We start from the raw sequence: 12505 nt of genomic DNA, 5'->3' as shown, positions 1-12505 counted from the left end.
CAAATTAAGCCAGCCCCAGTGGACCCACAGATGCACGGGAACAAGTGATGGCTGTCTTACGGGACTGAATTTCCAAGTAGTTTGTCATGTCGCATTATTAGTGCAGCAACAGCTAACCAGGACAAAGAGCCGAGTCCACGTTTCAGACGACAGAATCATATAGTGAAGCACCATTTCGCGTGTCTGTATGCATCCACACGCCAGGAGTTCGGGATTTCATTTCTTTTTAAGACAGCCAAAATTAAAAAGTGTCCCCCAGTGCAGAAATCTCACAGAGGGCCCCCCATTTCTTCAAATCCAGGTTCTCCTTAGCGCCCCCCCATGGTGACGTGACGTGCCTACAGGGCAATGATGGCGTTATCTGCCTACCTAATCGAAAGCAGTAAGTTGGCCTACTCCAATTCTAATAAAGATCCAGGCAAATCATACAGTAAAAGTTTGCAATCATTCAACTATCCAATAAGAGCGTGCCTATGTTTGCAGACTCAGACAGCATCAGCGCGTTTTACACCTTTTTTTAAGTAGTGGGAACCAAAGAAATGCAGGAAGTCTTTCTAACTGTGTCCCGATGATAAGGTTTCACTCCGCGGCCATCCTGAATAAAAACAGCTATTAAGGTTTTGTTATGGTTTGGTTTTTTTTTTTTTTTTTTGAAACAGCTAATCTTGATAAGGTTCAAACTTCTCCCCAAGGGAGGTCTATGAACTGCCACTCCCTTTGAAATGAATGAATAAAAACGCATGTGTATCACGAATGCCAGGGTTTACATAAGCCTGTGCCGCCCAGAGCGTGGCTCCCGCAAACACATGCGGGACTTATGTCTATCCTTGCTCATAAATACTTTGGGAGGGCAGAGCGCCAGCTCCCATGTCCCTTTTCCGGGCTGCTGCAAGTTCAGCCGCACGGCTGCCGTTCCTGAAATGGACGCTCCATCGGAACAGCCATGCAGAGAGGGAGCGTGGAGCAGCCACGCAGAAGCTAAAAAAGTCTGTGGTGTTTCCATCAAAAGCACTCGGCGAGAGAAAACACACGAGCGGGACTTATAAAATTACCACAACACTCAGCTAAAAATACCAAACGGGATGTTCTTGATTTGTGATTGTGTGTGTTACTAACAACAAGGATACAAAAATCCTCTCTGATCCCATTATCAGTTCACCTTACTTTCTCCCGTTACGTTTCTGGATGTTTTCGGCAAAAATGATGAGCGACGACAGGTATGCTGCCATTGTGCTGGAAGTCACTTACAAGGTGTTGTTTTACGGAGAACAGGTGAGTGGGTGCCTGGATTAGAGATGGGGGGAGGGAGTAAGGGAGAGCCTTCAAAGGGGCGGCGTGAAGGAGTTCTTTTGTGGCAGTGGGACAGTTCTGGGTCTTGAATGTGGTGGCAGATATGCCAATCTATACGCGGGGGGTGGGAGGGGACTGCATGGAACTGCTCACGCGCGCGCGTACACAAGGGAATGCGTATAATACACCTGTCGGACGTCAACAGGGTCTGCAGACACGTTCATAGCGCCGTACCAGTGTCAGCGTCCTGGTTTTGATATTGTACTATCGTCACGTAAGAAGCTATCACCGAGGGACGCCGGGCAAAGGATAGCCGGGATCTTTCGGTGGTATTTTTGCAACTTCCTTTGAGTCTACGATTATTACAAAACGAAAGTTTTACAAGCCTCATCTCCAAGGTATCATCTCAAGCCACTTCCCTTTTAACCATCGGCCACTGTGTGGTGGGCCAAGCACCGAAACTCGGCAAACAGACAAGGATTCCAATCCTAGACCCCCTACTTCCACGTCCCCCTACGACCTGGAAACATCCAAACGCAGCGCCTCCGTTTCCTCACCTTTTCAACAGAGGTGCTATTAGGACCTACCTCACAGGCTCCTTTTGAGAATTAAATAACGTAGAATGTCGAGGGCTCGTGGAAAGCACTCAATAAATATCGGCTGGTATTTTTACTGTCAGTCTGCCTAATTATTTCTAAGAGCTCTAAGCTATTAATTAATTTTGCTGGCATTCAAGCACACACGAAGCGTCAGGTACAGGCCACACGCGGCCACGGACACGGAGTCCAGCTACGCCCCCGGCTCTGGCCTCTGCCCCTTTGGATTTTTCAGTTCTGTGGCGAATATGGTGTTTAAAGAAGCAATTACAAGCAAGATGGACATTATGAAAGTGGGTGGGAGGAGGCCTCGAGAGGGAACTCACTCAGGAATGAGAGGCACTTTCTGCAGTCCAGGTTGAAACGGGAGTTTTCTCTCTGCCACGTTCCTCGGAGTTAACAGGGTGTTTACACTGTGGTCCTCACTTGCAACCACTCCTTCACCAACGGAGATGTAAGTGAGAACGACTTTTCATGGAAGTTATTTTGTGTAGAGGCAGAAGGTTAAGGATTCTTCCTTTTTCCTTGTTTGGGAAATCAATTACATGAGACTATTCTACAGGGCAGAGAGGAGGGAAAACCCCATTAGAGTTAAAATTTATAGTAATAAATTTAGACCAAAGCATGTTTGAATGAAGCATGGGGCTCCTCAATGTGCAATTCATTACAATACATGTGTAAAACATATCATGGTATAATAAGTGAAAAGTCACTATTGAATAGGCTGGAAATATGAATATTTTTCAAAGATGTGCACATCACATACAGATGGAGCCGGCATAACACATTACTAGCTTAACCGTGCTCGTTGAAAGAACCCACAGGGGAGAGAAAAGAGACATTCTAAGCAACCTGAACGTCTTCCACATCCTCTGGGATTTAGGGTCGTTCATAACGTAAGTAAGCCCTAAAGAAAACCGAACACGCATAGGATGTGTTTCGTGTTTGCAAACTTTCCCCCGCTTCTGCCAAAACAAAACAAAAACTTCCGCCCTTCCCCGGGCTGGCCCGAGTCCTGGGAGCCTCATCTCAGGGGACCACATTCTGCCCTCACTGCAGTCCTCTCGGGGTACATTTCCAGGGTCGCTTTGCCTGAGGTTGGAAGTCACCGCGTTCTGGTAACACCGGCCCCTCCCTGTGCCCGTGTGGTAACAGCCTCCCCACGTTGCTAATGCTTCAGGCTGCACCACCCCTCCTGGGCTCCCTGACACTTACCGGCGCATCAGGGATGGTTCGTTCCCGAAGTTAAGGCTTTCTGAGTGTTCCACCTTCTACCTGCTGTCGGTCAGCAGCTAAGGCGGGAGAATGCCTCATCTTTTGCGATCGATGTTAAGGCTATGCTTTACGTGTTGCTCAGGCCATCAAAGTGACATCAGAATGGGACTGTTGAAGGTCATACGCATAAATAAATACTTAACAAAAATAATATTTTCCAATCCTTCCAGCAAACTCGACGTTCCGTTTTCTGGCTAAACCATTATTACCCTGTGGATCTAATAACAACGGCAGCGACACGGCCAAGTGAGGAACCCAGAGGAAGCCCTGCCCCGGGCGGGGCGGCACCCACCTGGCATGGGGGAGCTCCGCGGATGCAGAACAGAGGTGCCCCACATGACGGCGAGAAACTTTTAGCCTCTTTATTTTACTTGGACTGACTTATACGTTTCTTTCCCAGATATTTCAGTCAGCTGCAGAAAGGGGTCATTCAAAAATATTTTTAAAGTTTATTCATCTGAACGTCTTCTGCTGTTCCCATGGCAACCCTTCCCCAAAGCCACAACTCCAAATTCTTCTGAAAACTTCATTTCAGAAATCTAATTTAGCCGACACTCCACACGCTCAAATCATACTCTACAAAATAGTTAAGTTGGAAGAGTTCGAAGGATGTGTCAAATAACCAGAGAGGAGGGGAGAAAATCCTGAGAGGTTTTCAATTCCAAGGGCCATAATGTCTTTAAAGGAAAGAGCCTTCAGTAACGCTGATCATATTTGAATGAACAGATTAGTCTTATACTTTGTGCAGAACTCATCCAAACCGAGAAGTAGCCCTTATTTGCATCGAAGCCGTGACTATAAAGACCGAGAAAGCGGTATCATGTAATGATTGCCGGGAGTCCTTGTTGTTTTATTTGATCTTCATCTTTCAAGTTTTTAAGTATTCAGGATGTATTTCAAAATAAAAGAAATCAGAAAGGTTGATCTTTGGAAAATAAGGTTAGAACCAGAAAATCTAAGAAGCTACATTAAAGGATATTAAATTCACTGCATTCATCTGTAAACACTGTGGATTTTTGTCCAAAATTTTACAAGAATTTTACTCCCATCATTTTGGAGCTTACAGTCTGAAACGGGCTGTGCTAATTAACGTTCAGTGACGTGGCCAGGACTTAAGAAAAGGCTCTGCAGTCCCTGTCAACAGCAAGCTGGACAGATCACCAACTACCTGCCAGCTGGGCTGCTCAGGTAGACTTCCAACCTGGATGGGACTGAGAATGAAAAGCTGGGGTGAGAGGCGGGGGGGGCGCCTGGGTGGCTCAGTCGGTTAAGTGCCCAACTCTTGGTTTTAGCTCAAGTCATGATCCCATGGTTTGTGAGTTCGAGCCCCGCAATGGGCTCTGCGCTGACAGCACGGAGCCTGCTCAGGATTCTCTCTCTCCCTCCTTTGCCTCTCTCTCTCTCTCTCTCTCTCAGCTAGAGGGAGCCATCTCCCTCCTCCTTCCTTTTGCATTTTCCCCGGAGCAGGCCTGTCCCTATCACATCCTCAGTGAGTGCTTACTGGACAGAGGTGGGCCTTAGCTCCTCACTCACATACGGTCACAGATCCAATGTCCGTGCACGGAGGCTTTCTGAGAATCACTCACGTCCTAGTTCAGAGATTATGATTCCTAATTTTAGACCTGGGACCAACTAACAGATTTAATAAACTGGTCTTTCAGTGAAATCAGAATAGGGGTATTTAGACAAGGCTGTTAGACCTGAATAAATCAAGAAGTCCGCTAAAGTCTGACGAGGAGAAAAGCCAGGAAATGTTTACAAAATAAGGCCCGAGATTACCAAGGGCATCATCCACTCCCGGATAGTTATTGGGTGCCTACCCTGTGCCGGGCCCACCTGAGGCAGTGGGGCCATCGTGGGAAAAGAATGACTGCGTCCCTGCCCTGAAACAGGGAGTGAACACAAAGGCAGTGGCTAGTGTGACAGAACCAGGGGTGATTGAGTGGGGTCAGAAGCACTTTGGAAAGAGCCGTCAGGGAAGGTGACATTTTCTTGTGCAATTCGGAGGGCACAATAAAAGCCTGCCACACAAAGAACATCTCAGGCAGAAGGGACAGCACGGGGAGACGCCTCAGGTGGGAACAAGCTGGTCACATGTGAGGAACAGAAGGGACACTAATGTGGCTGGGCAGGGGTAAGGCGAGGGAGGGTCGTGGAGGAGGACTCGGAAGGCCAAGGTCAAGGAGGAAGAGATCAGGCTAAGCGTAATGGAAACCAACTGGTGAGCTTTGCTCACTGAAATGTCACAACTTCATTTGCTTTTTAAAAGATCTCACTGGTCCCATGATCTAACTATAGGGTTACCATGTTTTCTTGGCATGGACGACCGGTGCTTCGGTTTACATGACAGCAGCAGAGATGGAAAGGAGAGGATGAATTTGGAGAGTGCTGTGAAACAGACCTGGCGGGGCTGACCCCGGGGTGTTCTGGCGTGGGCAGCTCCCGGAGGGGGCAGCCACTTAGTGAGGCGGGAAAGGCCGAGAGCGCCACAGGCGAGGAGCCGGAGAGAAATCAGAAAGCCACTGAAGACGGCATATGACTAGACGATAGCATCACAACCAAGGTGAGACTCAAGTGCATTTGGTCCAGGGTCATCACAACGTGGGGAACGGGAAGAGCAAATAATAGAACCCTCTAGCCAGAAGGGACTAGGCAAAGAGTAGTATTTGTTTTCCGACGGTTGGCAGACGAGCAGTAGGAAGTGGCTTAAAGGGTGGGAGACGTGGCTTCCTAAGATGACGGGAGCTCCAGACCAAAGGGACCACATGAAGGAAAAGCTCTGAGAGCAGCAGAAAAGAAAGCATGCTGTGGGGTGGCGGTGGGGGTGGAAAAGGTAGCCACAACGAGACGAGCTGTTAATTAAGGGGATGCGATAATCTCCCATTTATTTGTAACGTGCGAGACGTTTGCTTTTGTGAGGAGACAGACGACAAGCTGACAGCTACAGAAGTGAATTCCGGGCCGTGCGGCGGGCCAGTGCCCTCCTGCGCAATTTCCTAAGATGTCTACACCAGCGGCGCTGATGGGCGATAACCGATTCGTATCAGCTCAGCCCTGCAACGGTGCCCAGCTCGGGGTGACTTGAGAATCGCCAAAGAGTGTCCCCTAATCAGCGCCACTGAATTATTAAGTGAACTCACTGGCTTCAAAGTCGTTGGAAACCAAATGTTCCTAGAGAGCACATTTGGAAACTTTGCTGTGAAGACCTTAACCATTTGTGGTAAAGAGAGGCCCCCTCCCAGGGTAGGCAGGTCAGCCCTTCCAGTGGCTTCCTCAAGGGGGGGTGAACTAGAGCCAGGGAACAGCCAGCATTGAACGCTGAGGCTGTGGTCGAGAGCAGAGACGGTGGGGCGACCGCACCAAACAGGAAGTGAGGCCAGCCACAGTGGAGTTCAGAAGTAGACGGGTCCACGGGACGGACATGGCTGCACCTTGACAGCTGGGCTCCACAGGGATCGTCCCGGGTCAGAGTCTAATGCCCCTGCTTCCTGTCACTCTGCAGTGAACAGAACACGTGTCACCCCATGCATAGATTTATGTTAGCCGGAGGCATCATGAATCTCTCTTCCTGTTCCCCTTTCACAGAAGGGGGATGAAAGTAAGTGTGTGCCTCCAGGGGGTTGTTTCGGATAAAAGTATTCGTGGGCTTCTCCAAAGTGCCTCTGATCATCTGTTTGAAAACTAAGGCTCGGCCCAGTAATTCTACTGAAGGAGTCACCATACTTGATTGTATGACTTGGCATGAAATTCGACCTGTGCTGCATGATCTTGGCAGACAGGCAAGGTTTGTAGTATTTTGTTTGTGGATAATGGAAGAAAGCATATGAGGATTGTTGGGGAAGGTAGGCTAACGTCAGCTTTAACCCAGGCCGAGCCACCTAACTCTGGGGGATCACCAAAAGCAGGAGGACACCGTTAAGGCCGTGATCGCTGAAAAGGAGCGAGTGACCCATTACTCTGTCCCCAGCACTTGTGCTGTGTTGAGCCTCTCTCTGAGCCTCTGCATTGGCCTCTCTCCGAAGTTCTGCATGTTCGCTGAACAGTATATATAATATTCATCATATGTACCATGTCTTTTCTTTTCAGATCTTCTTACTACACAGTAATTGTCACCTCTTCTTTTATTTTTTTAAATTTTTTACTGTTTTGTTTATTTTTGAGAGCGAGAGAACGAGAATGAGTGGAGGAGGGGCAGAGAGAGAGGGAGACCCAGAATCTGAAGCAGGCTCCTGGCTCTGAGCTGTCAGCACAGACTTCCACGTGGGGCTCAAACTTGTGAACCATAAGATCACCACCTGAGCCGAAGTTGGAAGCTTAACCAACTGAGCCACCCAGGCACCCCAACTGTCACCTCTTCTTAAAAACACGCACGAAAATCACACGCACCAGTGGGTCTCAAGTGGGAGCGACTTTGTCCCCCAGGGGACATCTGGCAATATCTGGAGACATTTTTGGTTGTCACAACTGGGGAGGGGGTGCTATGCTACTGGCATTTAATAGGTAGGGGCCAAGGATGCTGCTAAACATCCTACAGTGCACAGGACAGCCCCCACCACAAAAAATTATCCTGTCCAAAAATGTTCATTTTGCTGAGGCTGGGAAACACTGAGAAAGACATAAAGACATGACATTGAACTCAATAGATACCTTAAAACTTGGCTTTTGTCTGTATCTGTTATCCGTCCAATGAAAGAGTTATTTGGCCATGCAATTCCCCAGTGTGGACGGTCACATAAAGTCCCTGAAGGTACAATATTTGATTGTCGGTTTATTATGGTGACAGAACGGGGAGGGGGAAGGATGACTCGGCTCATCCATCTCAACTGTCTAAATGAGTCAGAAGAGCTCTACGGTATCAGGGCACTTGTGCAGAGCACTCCATTCTGTCACCAGCTACCCCTGTGCCACCTTGACCCCCACCGCTCTAGGCTTGGATTTCTTCAGCCACAAAATAGAGAACCTGTCTAAGCCACCAGCTGGATTTGACACAGACTGTGTCCCAACACTTTGCGACTTGTATAAAGACAATAATAACGAGGGGATTGTTGTCATGACTGGCTGGTCCGATGTCCTAAGTGTCTCTCCAATATGCGAACTGCTTTCCACCTCCGGTCCAGCTGCCATCCTATGTAGGCCATCCTTCTCTCATCTCTCTCTGGCCCAAATACCAGGATCCACTCTGGCTCCTCCTCGCACTCCCCTCCATCCTGGGCTCAAAGCAGGCGCTTCAAAATGCAAATCTGATCAAGTCGCCAAAAGGCATCAAGGACGGCACCCAGCTGGAAGGACGGAGTCGCCATAAACTGAATGTGGGAAAACCGTGGGAGGAAAGGTTGGGAGGAGAACATTAGCCGCTAACACACATTTTTGTCACGATGGTAAAACGAGAGGACAGTCGTGCTATGCTTTGGAAAAGTGTAACACTATATAAATGTAGGATGCTCTTGTCTACTCAAGTGTTTGTGTTTCTCTCCTTGTGACCATTATAACCATTGAAAAGGAGGAGTGAAGAGTCCACAGCAACTCTTAACATCCTCACTATTTAATCATCTCTTTGGAAGCCTGGCCAAATAGCTGGCACACAATAGGCACTCTACAAATGTTTGGTGAGTGAATAGAATGTGAACCACCGGTTTCTTACAGGCAGTCTCACCCCGGACGGATGAAGAAGCACTGAAGGGAGAACATTAAATGCTTGCCGTGTGGATTATATCTCAGAGTAGGCAAGAGGTACTGAGAACACACAGAGGGTAATTCTTTTTCAGGAAGACAAAGACCAAAAAAGAAGAAGGAAAAAAAAAAGCCTCCAAGCCCCAGAACAATACCCAGTGGGGCAGAACCATGTGGAGCAAAGTAAGTGGAATATTTGTGCTAAAAAGCAAAACAAGCTTTTGAAATTAACCTAAACCAGTATGGGGGCAGCGGACGAAAGGAACAGTGCTAGAAGAGATATTAAGCCATAGAGGGTTATGTTAATATGGAAAGCGATGGGTCACCCTTAATAAAGAACATTCTTTTGACTTGTGACTGGTACATCTCCCTGAAGTAAGCACGAAAAACTTCAGAGGAGCTGGGTGACTTCTTCCAACCTGAAAGCCAACAAATTCCCTCTGGAATCTTCTTTTTTATAGTCCTAAATCAGAAAATATGCATGTGGGGATCTGCGCTAGAATAAAGGGCTGTCTCATCAGCAAATCTTCAGAGCGCACGAGATGTTAGCATTAGCTTGCCTCTAAGTTCCTGCTTTTAGCAGAATGAAACAACTGAATGAAAATAATTTTTAAATTGTTGTGGGATGCATCTGCATAATTGAGGCAATAATCATTCATAGAATGAATAGATTTTTTTTAAGTTTATTTATTTTTGAGAGGGGGGAGGGAGGGGCAGAGAGAGAGGGAGGCAGAGAATCCCAAGCAGGCTCTGCAATGTCAGCACAGAGCCCGACATGGGGCTTGAACCCACAAAACCCGGGATCATGACCTGAGCCAAAATCAAGAGTCGGATGCTTAACCAACTGAACCACCCAGGTGGCCCTGAATAGATTTTTTTTTTTAAGGAACCAGTTCTCACCTTTCCTCCTCTACCTTGTAAGTGGCATAGGGACCTCAGACTGAAAATCAAAGGGCATCAGCATAAGGAGCAGACTCCAGATCCTTCAGTGTAAAGGAACCTCTGCCGAAAATGGATGAACCTTAATATGACTTTAAAAGGAAAACCACTGAGCTGCTAGTGTCTCCAAAAAAATGAACGAGGGTTAGTAACTTACTAGTGTCTCCCTTGGCATTTCAAGGCAAGTAACTGGCAAAAACAGAGAAAGCCATCATAAGCTTCCTAGAATGTTTGCCTGGTAGGGACCTTAATAATTTTCTAATTCAGGCCCTCTTCCCCCGCCCCACCCCAGCCCAGCAAAGTTAAAGGGCAGAGCTTCAAGGTTAGCCCAATAGTCCCCTAGCTGATGGAGGACCCAGAACCTCTGTACCTGTCCCTCCTGTCCACCTGCACTCCTTTCTTTAAATATATATATATATATATATATATATATATATATATATATATATATGGGTTTTTTAATGTGACGAGTGCATTTTGGAGGACAGGAATTCCAGATGGATATCTGTCTGCCTAATTATAAATACTGATGATTCTTGTCTTAACTTTTTGCCTGCCTCTCTCCAATTTGAAAGCAGCATGTACAATCTCAGCAGTGGAAATCATGTCAAGGAAAGCTCAGTAAAGTAGCAGATGGCAGAACAGTCCCAGTGGCCCGTCTCAAAACATCACAAGTCACAATTGGAAACTAAATGTCGGAAGACCGGAGTAAGCTAACACAGCTGTCTGCCTGCTTCAAGCAGGCAGCAATCAGAACCTTCTTCAGTTGTACTCGTTCCTCAGAAACACTCTCTTTCCTCTTTCTCAAAAATAAACTCCATCTAGAATCTGGATTTGGTCAGTCGGTCATTAACCTGGAAACCTCGACTCCTTCTTTAAAGGGGGAAAAGCCCATGAGCTTTTAGTCTGTTGTGCCCTGAGGCCCCCCGGTGCCCAGCGCAGTGCCTAGCGCACAGTAGGTCCCCAATGAGTATTTGTTGAGAATTTGACTCAACAGGGAGGAGAGGCGCCACTGGCAGACCCCCTCGCATCCTCCTGTATTAACCAGATAATGATTACAAACTCCGTTCTGCTACAGACTCTGAGGGAAATGCACACCCTTTTTTCCCCAGAAGCAAACGGGCTGCACCCGAAAGTGCCCCGCAGCATTTTCTCCGGAGAGTCAGCTCGGCTTGCTACACGCTCCGATCAGGGAGCAGCCCTGCTTCCCGTCCAGTTCTATTCTCGCTCTTGCAGCATATCTGCTGGAAGGCTGAATGGGCGGACGTGGGCTCGGCCCCAGGAGCCCCATTTCTCAGCCCTGGCCAGCGAGGCTGCAGCCTGGCTTCTGGCCCCGAACGCAGTGCCCACCGCGCGGGGCAAAGGAACGCGGGCTTCCGGGGTGGGGGCTCCCATTCTAAGGTGCAGCCGAGTTTCTATGCAGGTGACGCTTGGGGGTGACGGACGCGACACGCTGCAGCCCCTAACCCGAGAGAGGACCTCCGGGGAGACAGGGATCCATCAACCCCGCTCTGTCCCTTCCCAGGCCGGCCGAGTGGCGCCCCCTGTCGCCTCTGCGCGCGCCGGGACACTCACCGCGTAGTGCAGCTGCGGTTTCTCGCGGTATACCGGGTCCCCCATGTCGCCAGCGAGGAGTGGCGGGCCCCCGAGCGCAGCCTGGGGTCGCGGCGCCTCTCCGAGGTCCCCCTATTTCACCGCCATCCCGGGGCAGCCCCCGGACGCGAGCCCCGTTCTCTGCCCCGAGCGCCGTGCAAAGCCCGCAGGCACCAGCGTCCCGCCGGGAAGCCGACAGGGACCGGGTGGAGGTGGCGGCAGCAGCAAAGGGGAAGGCGAAGGAGGAGGAGGAGGACGGGGAGGAGGAGGAAGGGAAGGAGGGGAGGAGGGGAGGAGGAGGGGAGGAGGACGGAGAGGAGGAGGAGGAAGAGGAGGGGGAGGAGGAGAGGGGAGAGGCCGAGTCAGATGGGATGGGCGGGCGCTTAATTCCTTCCGCTCCTGGAGGGCTCCTGTCCCTGCCGCCGCCGCCAGCTGTTGGGGGCTGCAGCGACCTAGCGCGCCCACGACAGGTGTCGGGGCGGCCGGCGCTCCCACCTCCCGCCACTCCGCCCCTGCCAGGCGGGTGGGACCCGGGCTGCCAGGGCTGGGGCTGCTAAAGCCTCCAGCGCCAGCGAGAGGGCGAGCTTGGGTTTCCAAGAAAGAGCGACTTTCGCTAACTTTGAAAGGGGTGTGGGCCTGACGCTGGAAGGCGATTCGGAACCGCTCCGGCGAGGGCGGAGTTTCGGTGTTTGCAAAGCCCTCCTTGGGGAGAGTCAGGCACCGGGGGGGGGGGGGGGGGGGGGGGGGGCAAGTAATGCTGCCCGGGGGAACTGCGGACTGGAGGAAGGCTGGGCTGGATGCTGGCCTGACCGCGCCTATTTGGGTAAACTGAGTCCCGGAGGGTTTGCAGGACCCGGGCACGTCCGGGGAACCCCGCTGGAAGCGGGAGTCCTGAAGAATCTTCTGGAAGGCCAAGACTGGTGTCGGTGCCAGGCTGAACCTTAGTTGGGGGTGAGGGCAGTGCCCGGAGCGCCGCTATGTCTTAGTTCTTAGGTGCAATTCGGAAAAGGACGCAGCGAGAATTCGGAAACAGAAGAAACGCACACTCTTGGCAAACGCTGCCAGATGGACCAAGTAATTTTTAGCATGCATTGGAGGTTCACAACACCACCGAAAACTGGCCTCTGCTCTACAATTCCTCG

The 12505-nt window shown here is 49.9% G+C and overlaps 1 protein-coding gene across 2 annotated transcripts in view; it reads right to left on the bottom strand.

Moving 5' to 3' along the window:
• ARHGAP6 (Rho GTPase activating protein 6) overlaps positions 1-12505 on the bottom strand; it is a 450271-nt gene that overhangs the window by 220286 nt on the left and 217480 nt on the right. The window contains exon 1 of one of the 2 annotated variants that reach the window (XM_019417864.2): positions 11346-12060. The exons of the other annotated variant lie outside the window; for it this stretch is intronic. Coding sequence (XP_019273409.1) covers positions 11346-11390 — 45 coding nt within the window. The 5' untranslated portion in view covers positions 11391-12060. Of the gene's footprint in view, positions 1-11345; positions 12061-12505 lie in introns of those variants that run through there. 2 annotated transcript variants of the gene reach the window in all.

The sequence above is a fragment of the Panthera pardus genome, unplaced genomic scaffold (assembly GCF_024362965.1).
Source record: "Panthera pardus isolate Hobbes unplaced genomic scaffold, ASM2436296v1 HiC_scaffold_27, whole genome shotgun sequence".
Lineage (NCBI taxonomy): Eukaryota > Metazoa > Chordata > Mammalia > Carnivora > Felidae > Panthera > Panthera pardus.
This window is presented reverse-complemented; position numbering and strand designations above follow the sequence as displayed.